We start from the raw sequence: 19,027 nt of genomic DNA on the forward strand, positions 1-19,027 counted from the left end.
TCAAATATTCATATTCATTTTTTCCCCCATAACCCCAGTCGTCTGATGGAAAATAAATCTTTTGGAATGACACACGACAATTCAATTGGCTCCAGGTCAATTTTGACATATTAGAACACTGCAAATGCTATTTAAAAGTTGCTTTGTGAATGGCATGAATAGAGTTTGCTTTGTCACTAACAGAATCTGAAAGTCCATTTCCCTTTGTGGAGAATTAGCATGAGACTGAGGCTGGTTTAGTGTCCCTTCAGACAGAAAACAGCATCTGGAAACCATGTGGAATACATTAGATCTTCATAGTCTGACTAATCATTGGGAATTGACTATTTTTTAATGACAGACAGACTACTTCTACATAGAAATACTGTATGTTTGAAAGGTTTGTAGGTTCAATTGCTGTGATGACATATTAAGGACAAGCCCAAAAAAAGGAAAGAATCTGAGTATATCTTGAATGATGTTACTGTTAAAAGGGTTCTATACATATTATGTGTCATATTAGCAGTTCACAAGTTTAAATATCTTCATAACATCTTTATATCAGAATGTACTTCATAAATGTAAACAATATCAGAAGTTGTTTCATTAGAAATATTATAGCATCCGGTTCTCTTTATGCTTTGATTTAATTGTTTGGGTTTTGTTTTCGATGCATGTAAAGCTCAATATTTAAATCAAAGTGGAAAGTGGAAATTAAACAATAATACAATAACATCCACTTGGTGAGTAAATGTATAACTTGAACGTGAAAGACACGATGTCCATAAAACATTGATTTTGGCCTATTTAGCACTTTTTTACATAATCTTTTTAGGACATAAATTTGTAAATATTTAAATTTGCACTATTTGTAAATGACTGATGGTAATGGCAAAACAGCCCTGAAATTTATTGTCAAATACATATGAAGATCTGAATAATCAGGTGTGCAATTATGCCATTTGATATGTATTACCCATAACCCATATAATCATATAGGCCTATGAGAGTCTATTTGTAAATGACTGAGTGGAAAAGTAACCCTTGATTGTTTTAAACTGCATCTTCTGATTGCTATAACCCTGTTTCTTGAGATCCTGAGGGCATGACCCATGTTGAGCAGGATGTTTTTTGGCTATATTTAGGAATGCACAAAGTTACTATTAGAATCATATTTTAATTTATTGATATTGGTCTGTATTGGATGTTTCAATTGTTTATTCTCATTTGCCAATTTGTAATTTTTATATTTTACTATCATCCATTAATGCTCATCATTAAACTTACAAACATTGAAGGAACACTTAAGAATCTTTTGTTCCTCTAGCAGTTCAAATTCATGCTTTTTTGCGGAAGAACATTGTTTTGGTTGTGCTTCGGCTCTGTGTGACCATGCGGATGAATATGGTTATCCTAATGCTCATAAAACATTCACTAATAGGCTTAAGAGATATGATCAGTTTAGATGGAAAGGATCTCAAGCTGAGCTGAAGATGTAACTGAAGCTATATCCATTAATAGACGCCTAATAGACTGAAATGACTTTTCACAATAAATAATGCTTTATAATGAACTCTGTTAGAGAGTGACATATTGTAATTTACCTGTTCAATAAAATACCTTACCTGTTTAGTAATAAAAACGCCATCATCTCCACATCGCTTTTACATTTCAAATCCCTCAGTTCTCTCCATCTCCGGAAAGCCAAGCCGATGTTGATTCTCGTTTTATTACAAGCTCTGTCGCGTTCTCTTTTTTTGCATTTTTTTAAAACGGGTGATTCTCCAGAGATTCAAGATTTAGCGTGCTCCATGTCAACCTTTCTCGCTCGTTGTGACAGCTAACCTATGCCACTTCAACACCATACATGCGTCAAAGCAGCCAGAGCAACTTTAACCTATTTACAGATATGACGAGATGGGTGAGTGATGTACAGTACTATGTACACAATTTCCTGTGAAAACCATTCCTACAGCTGTAAAATATGAACACTTATTAAAGGCTTACCATAAGTCAAAAACACACTTTGAAGGAAGGATTGATGTGGTATTGACTCATTATTTAAATGTAGTTCATTCTGAACAAAAAAGTTAGATAGAGTACCTTTAATGTAATGTTTAGCAAATATCAAAGTAAATATCCTATTTTCATATTGTACATTATAATGTTGTAATGCCCATTTCACTTTGTAGCATTGAAAACAATGTTTTATTTATTTTTTATTTAGACAAAATAGTATAAATCATGAAAATAATTATCTTGTCGATGTTGAATTTTAATATCTGTGCATTTTTTTTTAGCTATTTGTGGATTTATAATCTTTGAATTAAGGCTTGATGTAACTTACATGGGGGATTTTTTTTAAATGACAAAAAATAGCAGAAAACAAACAATAAATGGCATAGTGCAAAAGTGCATTTGCTTTCTGTGAGCTTCTAATCATCACCTACAATTCACAAATATTTTTTTAAACTCAGACAATAAAGTCAGAATTACTTTTCAATAAGCACCATGACTTGGGGACTGATAGCAACTTTCCCAGTCCAAATGTTGCGTACAAAACAGCTGTACCCATGGTCTGTAGGATTACAATAACATCAGTCCAACATATAAAACATATATAATGGAAACACCATCCATTAACAGTCTTTAAAAGTACTGCACTCAAGCAGTGAAATGGCTTGAGTTTATGTCCAGAAGACTCTGGGAGCATTAATAGTAGTGCACTCTTCCAATAGTGCCCGTGCCTGTTCCCAGAATATCCGGCTGTCCATTTCTCCAGATTTCCCTGATGATCCTCTCCCTTTCCTCCAATCGCTGTGCCCGCTCCAGCTCCTCGGCTGAGGTGAACACGTTCCTGCCCAGAGTCCCATCCGGCGTGATGAGGTGGTTGCTCATGGGGATCTCTGTGGTGCTGTGCCGGACCGACGACTCCAGGCCTCCTGCATCTTCCTCCTCCTCATCATCATCGCTCTCCTCGTCTTCCTCTTCCTCCTCACTGTAGTCTTTCAGTTGTTTTTTCTCCGGTGTGGAGGGTGCCGTAGTGGCACGAGGCTTGCAGGAAATCCGGATGACCAGGAGGCAGAGAGTGAGCACCAGGCCAAAACAGACGCCGATGACGAAGTAAAGGCCGAAACTCTCTGGATTTGCTGGATAGAGAGGGAAACAAGTCAGGTTTAGTAATTGGAACATGAACCATTAAACCTGAATTGCATGGTAAAAAAATATTAAAAATGGGAAAATCACTGACCTTTAATGTGAGCATAAGCAGCAATAGTGTTGCTCAAGAAATCCATTTCCTTCCTTTTCACATTCATCCTGGCTTTGTCCTGTGTTTCCAAACCTACCGGATAAAAAAAGGGAAAAAATGATTGTTAAACATGAGCAGTACTTGTTTTAGGACATGCTAAAATGTGGTTGCTTGGGCACTGCTAATGTATTCTGGTTGTTTTCTGACTGTCTGTTATCTGAGATGAGAAAATCATATTTTTTTCAAACAGGTTTGTTTTTTGTTCTGATTTTGTAGAGGTAAATTTAGCTAAACACCCACTAAATATTCACATTATTAGATTGCAGTACGTTTTCACAAAATTAAAAATCCAGAATACAAAACTCAAATAGAATTTCAGACCAAACAAAAGCTAGGCCAAATGTCAAGCTTCTGTGTTCCAAAAAAAAAGAAAGGTATCTGAGGAATCATACTGAGCATTTTATTTAATCACATAGCTACTACAATTCTCGGCCACTATATACTATATATATATACTATATATATATTCAGTAAAAATATACTGAACAAGTTTTTACAGTCAATCCATGTGAGCCCTCTTGTGAGGTCAAAAGGTCAGAATTGTCAGCAGCAAGTGGGGCCCATTTCCTTCTCCATTAAATGGAGTGTAGCCAGTAGTCAGACTCTTTTTTTATCTGAATAAAGGACATGATACAATTCTCTTCCCTAATGACGTGCATCTACAGCCTTTTCCTTTCCTGTAGTGTTTGTACGTAGTGTATTTCCTCTCTGACTCTTTTCCCTTTTAACTGTGAACTAAGGAAGACTCATATTTCCAGGGGTCAACAAATGCTGCCACACCCTCACATACAGTATGAGGGCAAGAGTTTAAAGAGGTTATATTTACAACCCCAAACAAATATATCCTCCCTATGACAGTTCTTTGCCTGGTTCAAGCCACACTGCATAGCAGGCGGCACAAAAAACATGAAGACCTGGGGTCATGTGCGCCTGCCGGATATTACCACACTTCCTGTGTCCGCCCCCCTGCTCCTTTTTTTTAAAGGAAAAATCCCATCCACTACAGTCATACAGAACTTCCTGCTGACTTTGAAAACTTGACTTTGCTGACAAAAGAAAGTCCTACAGGAAATGACATTACTTTTCTTAATTTAACTGAGTGAACCTCTTTAGTACACTAGTAATTCTAAAACATTAATTACATTTTTATTATTGCGGAATTAATAAATAGTTGTTTATATTTTGATAAGCATACCTTTTACAGTTGTTGAAAAAGAAAAGACAAAACAAAACCAAAGAAGCAAAGCAAATTAAAGCACAACAAAGCAAAAAAAACAAAACAAACAAAAACCCATAGAACTAGCCTACAAAGAAATGCACTAATATACCATATAAAGTAGTCAGTTCCTCCTCATGGTGCACTGTTGTTTCAGATGGATCAAGCTTCTCACTCTGGTTCTGCCCTTGTCCTCTGTATATCTTGGGCCTTTGTCTATACAATGACAAAAACACACACACACACACGGATGTCAGACCATATCACATATAAAATCACTGAGGCATTTGCAGCGCAGGCAAATGACAGGCGAAAGATTGCACTGTCCACACAGGAAGTCAGCTTGAGATCGAACAGCCTAAAACAAATTCACATTTCACAAATGAAAATGCAATAAATCATGTCTAAGATGGGTATTCACATGATGAATGAGTCATTAGTGAATTGAGTTAGAAAAATAAATCACACTGTGAACTGCTTGAACAGAAGCATCATGAATAAATGTTCTGTGTTCATTTTTGAAAACTTTCTTCATACACTACAAAGTACTAGCCTATTTAGTTTGTGCTACTTATAAAGCCATGTTTCTAGACATTTGGCCCAAGTTTCATGGGTAGATGGTGTGGAAAATGTGCAAAGCAGGAGGTTTCTTTCAGAGGGAAAGTTTGAGTTGGTTTAGTAAAGCCCATTTGTTTGCAGTGCCGATTTGGATCTTGCTGACTCTTGAAAGCTCTTAACATATAGAATTAAGGTAAAAAAAACTGAAAGTAATATACATCTAGATGGAGTAAGCAGACAAGTGTACAGATGTAAACATTAAGGATTATATATACAACTGTATAGATATAAAATAAAGTATTTACATAAGTATTCTATTGCCTGGGTGGCATAAACAATGACGTAAAAATACAGTATATATTTCCAGGTCACTCCAACACCAGTGGTTTTCTTTTTCTGACCTCATGTTGCACCAGATGTTGCATTGACTATTGTACCATGAAAAACAACAAAAAACTAAAATTATTTCTGTGATGGCAAAGCTGAATTTTCAACATCATTACTCCAGTCTTCTGAATTTAAACTCAATTAAATTAAGTTAGCCCAACTCAATAATTAATGTTTACAATTAAAATGTTTAACTCAATTTAAATTGTTCAAAATTAAGTTGACCCAACTCAATTTAAATTGTTCGAGGTTAAGGTGGACCAACTAAATAATTAAATATTTAAAATTAAAATTGTCCAAAATTAGGTTGGCCCAACTCAATTTACATTGTTCGAAATTAAGTTGGTCCAACTCAATAATTAATATTTAGAATTTAAATTGTCCAAAATTAAGTTGACCCAACTCAATTTAAATTGTCCAAGATTAAGTTGGCCCAACTTAATTTAAATTGTTCGAAATTAAGTTGGCCCAACTCAATAATTAAATATTTAGAATTAAAATTTTCCAAAATTAGGTTGGCCCAACTTAATTTACATTGTTCGAAATTAAGTTGGTCCAACTCAATAATTAATATTTAGAATTTAAATTTTCCAAAATTAAGTTGGCCCAACTCAATAAGTAATATGTAGAATTAAAATTTTCCAAAATTAAGGCCCAACTCAATTATATTCAAATCTGTAAATGTATCGCCAACTTTACTGAACTCCTTTAAGCACTGACCGTATTGAAGTCCAAGTTCAAAATAAAACTATGAACCCCTCCATTGTTCACGTATGGAGCTGTCTGAAACACAGCCAGCGGGACATTAAACATTAAGTGTATGTCCGAACTCACAACAAGTTTTGCGAGAGAACACAAAAATGTTTGCGAGAGACCGCAACATTTTTGCAAGAGAACGCAAATATCTTTGCGAGAGAACGCAAAATTTCAGGGGGAACTCAAAAGTTTTGCGGGAGAATGCAAAAGCTTTGAAAAATATTTTTTCCTCACATTCCATATTTCCCCCGTTTAGGGTCTTTCTATACATGAACATCAAGGAACATTAAAATTATGTATAAAATCCATGTCATGACCCCTTTAATTCTATTTCATGTAAAATATGGAGTCTAAGTCTATTTCTCAGGCTTAAACTTGCTGTGCAGTTTGGAAAAGCACACAGATCATATACAGTATAATTTTGAGAGAAAGAAAAATGTTGTAGAATTCCAGATAAAGCAACCATGCATTATATGATTAGAAACAAACTTTTAGCACTACACTTAATAGTTGATTTAATAAAAAAGTGCAAATGAATGCCAGTACAAACACAGCCTATCACAAATCCTGGGAAAAGGCTATAAATTCCCATTTTAAACTAGACTTTGTTTGTTTAAAGGAATGGGAAAGACGGAGGAAGTCCAGACACTGTCATATCTGGAGATAATTCTTGTCTTTTCCACAATAAGAAGACCACAATAGCATTTCCTTCCCCTGGATCTGTCTCCATCCGACAGGAAAAATTGTGACCTAGTGCAAATACGTAAACAACACCCCTTGATTTGTTCCTCTTTTTTCAAATTAAGTTGTCTGTCCAAATAAAGAGTGTTAGTGGATGATTTGTGGGGGACAAAGTGACAGGACAAAAACCTGCAGAGCGATTCTCATTGAACAGAAGCTTCAGTCTTGACCATGAGGGAAACATCAGCCATAAAAAACCTGACTGAACGACTCCTTCATTGTAAAGTACTCAAAAATATCACCACAAAGCATGAACGGAATTTACTCCATAACATTAAAGGCTATAATTGAATCCTCCAATATCAAAAGAAAAACATAGCTCCAGCAGCCAGTGCAGCCTTTTCGTTCATATGACACACCGCCAGCCAAAACAAGCAGATGGATATTTTTGATACTTAAAAATCTTCTTTCAGCCACTGGAATTTCCTGGCATAGTGATTGAACCACTTGTGGTCTTCTTGGCAAAGGGCTTGGTGAATGATACAGAACTTTAAATCTAAATTTAATTGTGTTTCTTTGTCCCGCTAAACTATTCCCGAACTTTAGACAGGCTAGAGAACGCAATCTCAATATACAAAATACTCTTAATTACTATTTTATGCTGTCAGCATCAGTAGAAAACGACTTTATCTTGACTGGTGTTGCTTGTCTATGCATTTAAAATGAAAAGTTCCTTACAAAAAGAAGAAAGAAAACGTTTCCTCTTTTCCCATAACTAGTTATGTTGGAAAAAGCAATGAGGGGGGTCTAATGTGTCCCTGAAAGTATATTTGAAACTTTGAAACATTGCTTTTATCATCATTTTTGCGTTTGGCAGAACACTACAACCCCAACATCCTCATAATCTTGAATTTTTCCATAAACAACCGTCCAAAAGCATTGTATAAGTGCTGACTGTTCAATCTCTTAGTTAGCATGAAGCACCTCGGGTCTCCTTTTCTCCCATCAGCCAGATTCACCTGAACACCAACCATGTCAAGAATTGTCTCAACAAATCAAAGGTAGAAGCTCAATGTAACTTACAAAAACTCTGAGGTGAGTGTAACTGTCCAAGTCCAACCAGTAAACTTTACACATTTCTACCGGCTGCGTGGCCTGTTAAACTGCTCAGGAGGGTGGTATGGCAAAAGCATTCGCTATGTGAAATAGCTTGAGCTCCTTTACAGTCCTGGATCTCACCATCCCATTTCCAAAACAGTGTAGAGGGTCTTTCTTTCTGTTTCTCTTGACAGAGAATCTAGCAGATTAAACCGTGTAACTCATTTGGACTGTGTTTCCAGCCAGTAGCTCTTACTGAGGGGGATATTTAATTTGGAGCCTAGTCAGACATGTGGTTGCCATCAGATTCTTGACCCCTGCATCAAATATGGAGTTGACCCTAAAGGCGCATGCCAGCCGAGAAAGAGGAGACTAAACGAACACCACACACGCTCCTATGTTGAATTTCCTCAAGTGCATAAACCACACTATATATTGGTAATATTTTCCTCATTAAAAAGTTTTACCCCTCTAAACTAATAGTTCTTCCGATAAATGCGTTAAAAAACACGCACACTCCAGTCATATCAATAGCCATATATAATACATATACAATACTGTTAAAAAATGTGGGATCAAAAGATTGAAAAAAATATATTAATACTTCTTTCATCAAGGACACAAAACCGACAGATTAATAATGCTACAGAAGATTTCTATTTCAAATAAATGCTGTTTTTTTTATAAAAAAGGAGCTTTTTTTTACTTTCTATTCATCAAAGAATCCTAGAAATCTTTTTCTAGTATATTTTATATTTAACAGTTCTTCTAACCCTAATTGATTGAGTGTGGAGCTTTTCATTTCGCAAACAACCATGTAGGAAGACACATCATGGCCATATTCCAGGATGACAATGTCAAGATTCATCTGGCTCAAACTGTGAAAGAAGGGTTGGGAGGGAGCATGAAGAATCATTTTCACACATGAATTGGCACCTCTGAGTCCAGACCTTAAATTCATTGAAAGTCTTTGGAATGTGCTGGATAGACTTTACAGAGTGCTGGACTCTTGCATTGTCAGTAAATTATCTTGACCAATAAATTGATGCACCTAAATGTTGTGATATTATTTCCATCAAGAGGTGCATCAATTTTTGGTCAAGATCTTGTCAGCTTTTTTGGCTGGGCAGTGTATATGAGATCCAGTCGTATAGTACTATAAATAAATTAACAATTAAATGAAATCTACTATAACATAGAGTGGGTCAGACATGTTCTGAGATGAATTACAAGGCTAATGAATTTAGTAGCTTAACGCTAATATTTACACAAGATGCAATTTTATGACATGGCCAGCCAGTTGGCAGTGCCAACACTTGCAAACTGTATATAAATACTCCAAAGTACATACTTCCTCATCACCTATTACTGTAGTACTGTATTGTAAACACAGTATATTAATTGGGATGTTGTCCAAAACTTCAATAATAATGCTAAAAGTTACAAGTCCTTTAGACAAATAATTTTTATGTTGGGTGTTTGGTACCATTCAATGTTCTTAATATAACAGAGGGAGTATTTGCCAGCCCATGTTGTCAGTGGGGGTTTTGTGGATGAGGGTTGTGCTCTTGGGTGTTAATGTGGACCAGATGTGTGTGTGTGTGTGTGTGTGTGTGTGTGTGTGTGTGTGTGTGTGTGTGTGTGTGTGTGTGTGTGTGTGTGTGTGTGTGTGTGTGTGTGTGTATGTGTGTGTGTGTGTGTGTGTGTGTGTGTGTGTGTGTGTGTGTGTGTGTGTGTGTGTGTGTGTGTGTGTGTGTGTGTGTGTGTGTGTGTGTCACTGTGTCAATGGAGCCAAAGATCCTCAATAGTTTTCTATGCAAATGCAGAGTAGAAAAACACTTTTCACATGCCCTAATCTTTGGCCTCTATCCATCTCTAGGGTCAACAAGGTCAAAACACTCAATATGGGAATGTACTGTGAGAACACAACACAAACTCTACTCATTCATTAAACCCTAAAATAAAAGCAATTAAGACTTGTTTTAGATTTAAAACCCTTAGGAGACCTATTATGAAAATGAGTGCGGGAGTTATTTGGATTCAATTCATCACGTGCATCTGCAGCCTTGTTTCTGCTTGTTTGGGTTCAGTTTGAAAGCACAGAGAGTGCGTGGGTGATAACCCTCAGGTGATCCCAGTTCCAAAGCTCCACAAATAGAGCAATGATCTCATCTGCAGATCGATCTGAGCCTGAAGGCCATTGCAGATCCCTAGAAACATGCTGGATCCATTACGCAGGCCCTCTGATTACTGTACGACGCAAAACATGTGGTCCATCTTTCCCATGGGTGGGTGGGCATTGTTAACCCCATCATGCCCATAGAGATTTATCAAAGCATTTAGCACAAGTACTCAGGTTAGGATTTATATGTAATAAAAGCTTTGATAAATGCCAAATAGAAGAGCCTACTGAGAATTAATGATGTTAAACTTTGTACACACCTATGTTCAGTCTCATTTCAATGGCTTTACTAATTCCCTTTAACTGTATTATTGCTCCATTAAATGAGATCGACACTCTCGGCGTGTATGTAAATCAAGCCAATGGCATTAACTGAACGAATGCATACCACTCAGATGAGATTTTGTGCTATATTATCTGGGGTTTGCTGTATTATTTGGATTTGGGGATTTATTCTCACAGTCAAAATCCACAAGCTCATGAAAACAGAGACGGGGGAGAGAAAGAATGTTTGGGAGGTGTTTAATAGCACATACTGACATAGTCATTAAACATTTCAAACCCTCAGAGCAAAAGGAGTTTCACTGTAAATATTCCACTAAATCAATCAAAATCAGATAAGGCATAGCAGAGCCCAAATCCTCTCATATTCTGTCTTTAGATCAGAGTTGACACATTTGAGGGCTAAGTGTGTTCACATTTCTTTATATATATATATGATATTTGTATCCATTTCAGAGCTTCAGAGACCAACTAAGACTACATAAATGCATGTGGATGCCATTGACGATTGTGGCCAAATGACATTGTCATCAAATCACAAAACAATCTCTCAGTGCCATATTTGATTTGGAAGTAGGGCTGCAACAACTAATCGATAAAATCGATTATAATCGATTATGAAAATCGTTGTCAACGAATGTCATTATCGATTAGTTGGTCTGCTTACGTCACGGGGAGCGTTTACTGGTACGCACACACACGCAAGGTCTCTCTCCCTCAGGCGCTCTGCCGAGCGCGCGAGCTACACGGTTTGGAGCAGTCTCTTCTGTCTCGGATGCGCGCTCTTGCTTGCGCGCTCTAGATTTCGGGAGTTTGAACTAATTCGCGGGCATCAGGGAGCCGCAATCAATATGCGGGAGACTCCCGGGACTTCCGGGATGTCTTTTTGTCTCGAGGCTCGAGCATCAGGTTGCGCAATCAGTTCGCTCGCAACGTAAGTGATGGATTAAAATAGCGCTACCGCAGAAATAGGTTAAATTAAAACGCTCTTTACAAAGCGAAGCACTAAATATAAAGGCAGTTAATAACAGCAGCAGTAAAATATTGTTTTTTAGTCACTGTACTCAGTGGTTTTCAGCGAATACTTGTGCACTAATGCATAATTTCTCCTGTCCTTTACTCAAGCCTGTTAGCTTGCTGGGTAACGTTACCTCCATTCCGTTCTCTTTTTATAGCATTTGTCTACTAAGTTTTAATTGTTTTTCAAACGCGATCTACTGCGGCTCTACATTCACACAATTGTTTTCAGTCTTTCTATATTTATTTAATCAATTTATCCTTATATTATTCTTTTATATATTATATATAATATATATTATATTCTTTATCCTTATATTCCTTATATATAATTAATTTTAAATAAAAATTAAATGAATTATATATTTTAGATGTTTTTAGTTTGTTTTTAGTTCAGATATTCACATCTGAACAACATGTCTGTGTAAATTTGTTTTAACAAAAATTGTGTTAAAACATAATATGTTGGATATCATTTTTTTAACAATAATCATGTTTGTCAACTTGCCATCAGCAATTATCATTAAAAACAATGCAAATATTGATATTAGTAAAACTCAATGTGTGGCTTTTGCACTTTTTAAAGTACACTTTTACACATAAATACCCTGATTTACGGTTTTATTTAGTTATAAAAAAAAACTAATTTAATTTCTATCCGATTAATCGATTAATCGAAAAAATAATCGTCCGATTAATCGATTATCAAAATAATCGTTAGTTGCAGCCCTATTTGGAAGTAGTGGAAGTAACGATAATCAGTGAATATAACAATAAATGTTATAGTAATGTGATGTGATGTACATTTTAGTCTGTTCCTCTTACAAAGCTTGTAAAAAGAAAAGTCTTAAGAAGTCTTAAGAAACCTTGCAATGCAATAATTTAATATAATGTAATATAATATAATAATGTCAAAAGTCATAGGAACCACTTTTATGACTTGTTTATAATGCTTTCTATGATTACTCAGAATTAGCCCAATATTTTGTGTATATGTGTGTGTTAGTCTATCTTTCTACCTCAGAAATGCGGATACAACAGGACTTACGAATACAAAATTCTGTAATAAAACTCTAGATAGCGCATGCTAATAGGTCCTTAACTCAGACGCTACCAACCACATACTGCTCTACAGGGTACAGCTGATTGTTTTCTGCTGTATCAGTAACCAATGAGCTCATGTGCTAAACTTTTAAATACTTGGTTAGCATTTGCCTTAGCAGTGCAGCGCACTTTCAGAAACCCTACACCTTCCCCAGCTCCACCTGTATAGATCTGCTATGGGTATGTATGCTATATTGTACAGCAGCAGCATGTCTTACATGCTCACAGCAGTGTGTCTTTTATTGGCAGTAGCAAATCCTGTACTTGCTCTGAAGCAGCAGCAGCATTGCAGATCTATTTTGCCAAAACCAAATATATCAACATTGTCATACCCATTACCATTCCAAACACTCAGAGAGTTGTCATGACAGAAATTAAGTTAGAGCAGGGATTGACCTCTGACCTCCCTCCAAATCTACAGACCGTTAACTCAAGAAGATAAGGTGGCTCACTGAACAGCAGTAGAGAAAGTTTACAGAGGAGAGCAGATGCTCAGAGCAGGGTTGAATGGATTTGAACACAAGTCAGCCATCTCTAAACAAAAAGCAGCTGCAAGTTTTTCAAATCTCTCTATCGGGATATAAATCAAACTAACATTGCATGCCAAAACAAACAAAGACTTTAACAATCAGCTGTTCAAAGGTGCAAAACTTTGTATAGATTTTCATGTCAAAGGTATATTTAAGATTAATTTTATAACTAAAAAGGTGTGGTTTGCAAACACAGGGGCTTTTAACAACTCACTTGGCTCTTGTGCAGGAAACCTCTTTTTGTTTGAAGAAACACATCGGCCATGCATGAAGCCCTCACCTCAACTGCCTGGTCACGTTACATTATTATTGACCTTCCCGCAGATAAGCACACAATGAGACTGGGTGTTTATTTTTATATTGATAAAACATTAACCAATTTACAGCTGCAGCTCTAGCCCTAACGTAACTCAATTAAGGATGCTTCTGTCCAGGATTTGAACTCTCCTGCAGGGAAACATACATAGACACACAAACACTCTTGATGAGTGCAACATTATCTAAAATAACTTCCATCTGGACAGGCGACATCTCGGATTGGAGGATTCATGAATCATAACCTTCCAGGACATGATTCATGAGAATATGAGTCAATAAATTCATACAGATGTGACATGTGCCGGAGTTCTATTTACAACAATCAGCATCACATTCATACAAATGTTCATGTAAAATAAAGAAAGAAAGAAACAAATAAATAATATGCAAATTTAGTAATAAAATAGTTGTAAAATATAGTATCCTCATTTTGTTTTTCAGAGAAAAAGGTCTAAAATATAAATATAAAACATGCAAAAAAACATTTCTAATATAATAATTCCTCTAATATAATAGAGAATAATTTTTTTATTCTTATTTTTATTTATTTTAATCTTACGAACAACAATACAAAAATAAACTTTGACTTAAAATAGTCTTAGACTATTTTGCTTCTCAAGTAAATATATCTTGTTTTAAGGATGTTCACATATTCTTTTGCAGAAAAACAAGACAAATGTTTTTTTTTTTTTCAGTGAACAATTTCTTATCTATACATACAGTGCAACAGGTTTACTAAAGTTGAACAAACTAATATCACTAAATATGGCATTGTGAAAGGTCAGAAACTCACCACATAAAAATCTCAAATTTGTTCTCCTACAGCATCAGACTTCTTGGGTAGTTTAATCCAGAGCTGATGGCATCAATACGTTACACAGGGCAAACTTAGAAGAGTCTTTACAGCCCCTGTCCAATGACCGCTCAGTAGTACTTACGTTTGCCTCTGGTTAGTTCGCATTACAAGCTGCCGTGTGTTCACTCCCTTTCAGCCGTTCACTACGAGCAGCAGGAAAAGCTGTCACACAGTCCTCACACGCAGAAAAGAGAAAGACATGGAAAGAGACGGAGAAAGGGAGAGGGAGGAAAAGGGAAAAAAGAGGTCCAGCCTTTAATGGGCAGGGTTTGAGGAAGAAAAAAAGGAGGGAGAAAGGGTATTTCCCCTGTTGTTAAGGAAACAGCTATGAAAAGACAACTTTTGACCAATTAACTAAGATTTTCCACACTGAATAAAACATGACAGACCAGAAGAATAAAAGAGCCTTTGAGAGGGGAGTGTTTGCTTCAGTGTTGGGGAAGCTACTTTGAAAGTGTAGCTTGCCAAGCTACAAGCTAATCATAATTGAATTCTACTGTTTTCAAAAAAGTTCACTGTCACTTAAAACAAACAACACCAAATCTAAGCTTAGTGTGTTACTTTATGTTTTACTACCAGTAATTGGTTTCAAATACTTGGATTTATATATAGCTGTGGTATGTAGCAAAACACAAAAATGAGTAAAAGCCTGTCTAAGATAACATGTTTATAATACATCCACTACATTTTGAATACATTCAAAATTCAGTAGAATTGAATGAATAGGAATTAATAGTTTTATTCAGCAAATTTGCATTCAATTATCAGAAGTGACAGTATAATGTTAACAAAATATTTTTTATTTTAAATAAATGCTTTATATTTTTCAAAGAATCCTTAAAAATGTATCACAATATCCACAATCATATTAATCAGCACAGCTGTTTTCAACATTGATAATAATAAGAAATGTTTCTTGAGCACCAAATCAGCATTAGAATGATTTCAGAGGGATCATGTGACACTGAAGACTGGATTAATGATGTTGAAAATTCAGCTTTGCCATGCAGGAATAAATTACATTTTAAAATATATCCATGAACGTGATTTCACCAAGTCTAACATGTTCCTGGACCCTGGAACAATATTCCAATCAACCAATCAGATTTGAGGGACAAGTTTGTAAAGTTAGGCTTATAACCACTAGATTGGTGCTTCTAAATAATTTATTCAACAATCATTTCCGTCTGATTTTAGGGTTAAGGTTAGGTCATGGTGATGGTTGTGGTACTCGAGTCTGGATAAGACTTGACTCGGACTCAAACCCACGTCCTTTTTGAGCTTTTGGACTCGGCCTGGACTCTGACTCAAATGAGCTGGTCTTGACTATTCATAAAAATATGGTCTTTAATTTGGATTTTAGACAGTCCGAGTTAGGTCTTGTCCTGATACTGCAACATCAAAATCCCCCATCAAATCCACTTGTTATTGTTATCTGTCAGACACACATTTGCATCATATCTATTGATGTAATAGAGAACATAAATGATGTTTGTCCAATTCAATTACTTTCACCTCTCCCTCTACTTTTAGAGAATATCCAATGGTTTTTACCAAAGCTTTCCGTCCCCTATGACATCCCTGCCTGGATCTCCACACAGCTGGCAGATCTCCACGTGTCCCATGGGCTGATTTACACTCCAGTGCAGCGGCTCTTCAAAGCCAGTAGGGAGCATGGGGGAGCAAAATTGGAGACAGACCAGTGGGAGGCAAAGCCTGGTTGGACCTGTCCTACATAAACCCAGTTCTCCCTTTTAACACAGAGGAGTAAATTACAAGAACATCCAAGGCTTGGCGAACAAGGGGATGAGCACTTATCAATGGCATATATGTCAAAAGCAGACCATTAGGTCGAAAGATGCACAAACGTGTTCATGTGAGAAAGTTGCTGTAATGGGTGGTGAAGAGAGGAGGATATTACAGGCAAGATCGAGCTTGTCTGCTGAGACCATAACTGAGGTGAAATGAGGTGATAAAGCTCACCAGGTGTGTTACCTGATGAACGTGCATGAAAACAAAGTCATGTTTTAGTTAACCCCTCATGAGATGTGGAACAGAGACCTATCTATCTATCAATCTATCTATCTATCCATCCGTCTATCTATCTATCTTTTACATTTTATATCGATTCTATACAGAGTGAAATAGCTTTAACCAATTGAGCCAAATTGACTAATGCTGTGATCTGTGGAGATGCCCTGTACACCAATTGTTTGCCATCTCCTTTTACAGTAGTTCTTTAATTGAGACCAAATTTCCTTTAGAGAGGTCATAGTTTTCCAGCCAACAGCTAATCTGATAATTGAAACTGCAAAGAATAAGCTATTTCAAATGCTGCAACAGGAGCAAGATAGTGAATTGCCTAATTCTATTGCATAAAAAAATACCATGTGCTGAGACGAATGCCAAGTATTCCTGGAGAGGGTTCAACACGGCTCTGTTGAATCTGCAGACGAGTATGCTTTTTTTAAAAATCTTATCTGTTCATGTGTTAAACATACAATAATGCAATCATATAATTACTTAGAGGAAACATTTGATGAGCAGCTTATATGTTTAATTTTCTGTATTAAAATAATTAGAACCTTCCAGGTAATATATATATATATATATATATATATATATATATATATATATATATATTTGAAAACAAATATTAAGATTGACTGTATTCAAGGTATTCACTGTATTCAAAGTGAAAGGAAAATATGTTTAAAAAAATACTTCTTACTTGATTACATTCTTCAAGTAATGTGTCTAGAGTCTAGAAGACAATTTTTTTTAAAACCATATGAAAGCAACATAAATGCATTTTGTTGCATTCGGAAAAGAGCAACATGTTTGAATGTAAACTTGCCACTAAAGTCTTTAAAAATAAGAATTGGAATAGGAAAACAATGTTTTGATGCACAAATATGTGCTAGAGAATTCCTGGAACCTTAACTTCAAATGAACCTCACTAATGCCCAAGGACTGATTACATTTCCCTGCAGGTAAAGCCTCCACCCTTTTATACAACAAACAAATACATAAGATTTTTTGTGAGAAACTGCCACACCCATTTATAGCAGAAGTGATCAAACTCATTGCCCTCAACAAATATAAGATAAAAGAGTCGATGGTGCTACACCATGCTGACATTTTCTGATGTTTTTGATAAGTGCAAAGAGCACGGAGGGTTCTGGCACGCCCGTTGGCTCAGTCCTGTCGGGGATCGCAAGCAGAATGAGGTCTGTTTGGTATTAGATGGGAGGGTTAAGACAGGAAATGGCTCGGGGGAGATTGACGTGGTCCCTCCGTGGTCGGCACCGGTCCCGGAACCCCAAGCCTGGACCAGTACAAGGCCTCAGTGTTCTTCACCATGCTAAAAGAAGGAAAGAAGGGTGTACAAGGTTTAAACCAGACTGAGTGGGACTAAAAGGCTGGGAGGAGAGATGGCTGGGGGGATTACATAAACAGTTCAACACCCCAGCAGCCAAGCATCGTTGAGAGATGAAAAATCCTTTCACAATCCTTTCACAACACTTCTTGAGTTCCTTCCTTTCTGATTGTGGAGATATTATGAAAGTATGAGGGTCTTCTGAATCAATAATGCTCGAATTACTTGATGCTAGAAAACTTGAGTTTAACATAAGAAGTAGTGCATTATGGGTATGAGAATTATGTTTTTAAAAAGTGCTAGAATTAAGAAATAGATTTTGAATATTGTTTTGAAGAAATGCTGACTTACCTTGGAAAACCACCATGATGCAGGGTGTTGCTATGCGATACTGGGATGTTTTAATACATTTTCGGTTAGATTTTTTATTTTAATGAATTATTACAAAATAAACCTCACAAAGTCCTGGTTTACGTGATGCCATAAGCAAAATAAAACAAGCTAAACAGACCACTTTTTTTAAATACAAATATTATTGCTTTTTAATCTGTAGATTTAAGATCTATCAATCCTAAGTAAGATTTTTTTATTATTTAAGGATGCATTAAGTTAATCAAAAGTGACGGTAAAGGCAAAAAAAATCTATTTCAAATAAACAGTTTTTCTTTCTTTCTACCTTTTATCAAACAATCCTAAAAATATAAATATATTACAGTCTCCACAATAAATAAGTATCACAAGTGTTTTTAACATTGATTATAATAAGAATGTTTCTTGAGCACCAAATCAGCATATTAGAAGGATTTCTGAAAGAACATGTGACACTGAAGACTGGAGTAATGATGCTGAAAATAAAGCTTTGCATCACTGGAATAAATTACATTTTGAAATGTATGAAAATAGAAAACAGTTACATGAAATTGCAATACTATTTCACAATAACTGCGACTGTGGTGAGAGATTTTCAAAAACATGAATAAAATCTTACCAACCTCAAACTATTGAACGGAAGTTTACACAAGTCTCACATTTGATTTTTCATTTCAAGTCCGTAATACAAACAGTGTGGGACAAGTTATACTTAAATTTAAGGGTTTGTTCAAATCCCTAACCATAAGTATGAGCAATATTAATAGTGATATGAGTTAGAACATCTTGTGAGTTCAAGCTTTTGGATATTTTCAAATGTTGATTGACAAAGACAGACACCAACTCACAAACGATCCTTCACAACAAAATTCAAACCCCATCATTTGCAATCTAGATAAGGCAATGTTCCCTTAAGAGCGCGTAAATGCCAATTACACTGCCCCAAGATGTTTTCATAAGGTTACATTTTGGCAGTGTGGTAAAACACATGACCAAACAGATCCA

The 19,027-nt window shown here is 36.0% G+C and overlaps 1 protein-coding gene across 1 annotated transcript; it reads right to left on the reverse strand.

The window, feature by feature from the left end:
* Positions 1-2,068: 2,068 nt before the first annotated feature.
* On the reverse strand, positions 2,069-14,485 carry eva1ba (eva-1 homolog Ba (C. elegans)). The gene is made up of 4 exons (XM_077217974.1): positions 14,212-14,485; positions 4,618-4,721; positions 3,230-3,322; positions 2,069-3,128 (listed from the first exon to the last, which is right to left on the reverse strand). The coding sequence occupies exons 3-4, from the start codon at positions 3,294-3,296 to the stop codon at positions 2,692-2,694; spliced, it is 504 nt and encodes a 167-aa protein (XP_077074089.1). The 5' UTR covers positions 3,297-3,322; positions 4,618-4,721; positions 14,212-14,485; the 3' UTR covers positions 2,069-2,691.
* Between the last annotated feature and the right edge of the window lie 4,542 nt (positions 14,486-19,027).

Source organism: Siphateles boraxobius, unplaced genomic scaffold (assembly GCF_051911475.1).
Source record: "Siphateles boraxobius isolate OS27281-9 unplaced genomic scaffold, OSU_SipBor_1 12, whole genome shotgun sequence".
Taxonomy (NCBI): Eukaryota; Metazoa; Chordata; class Actinopteri; order Cypriniformes; family Leuciscidae; genus Siphateles; species Siphateles boraxobius.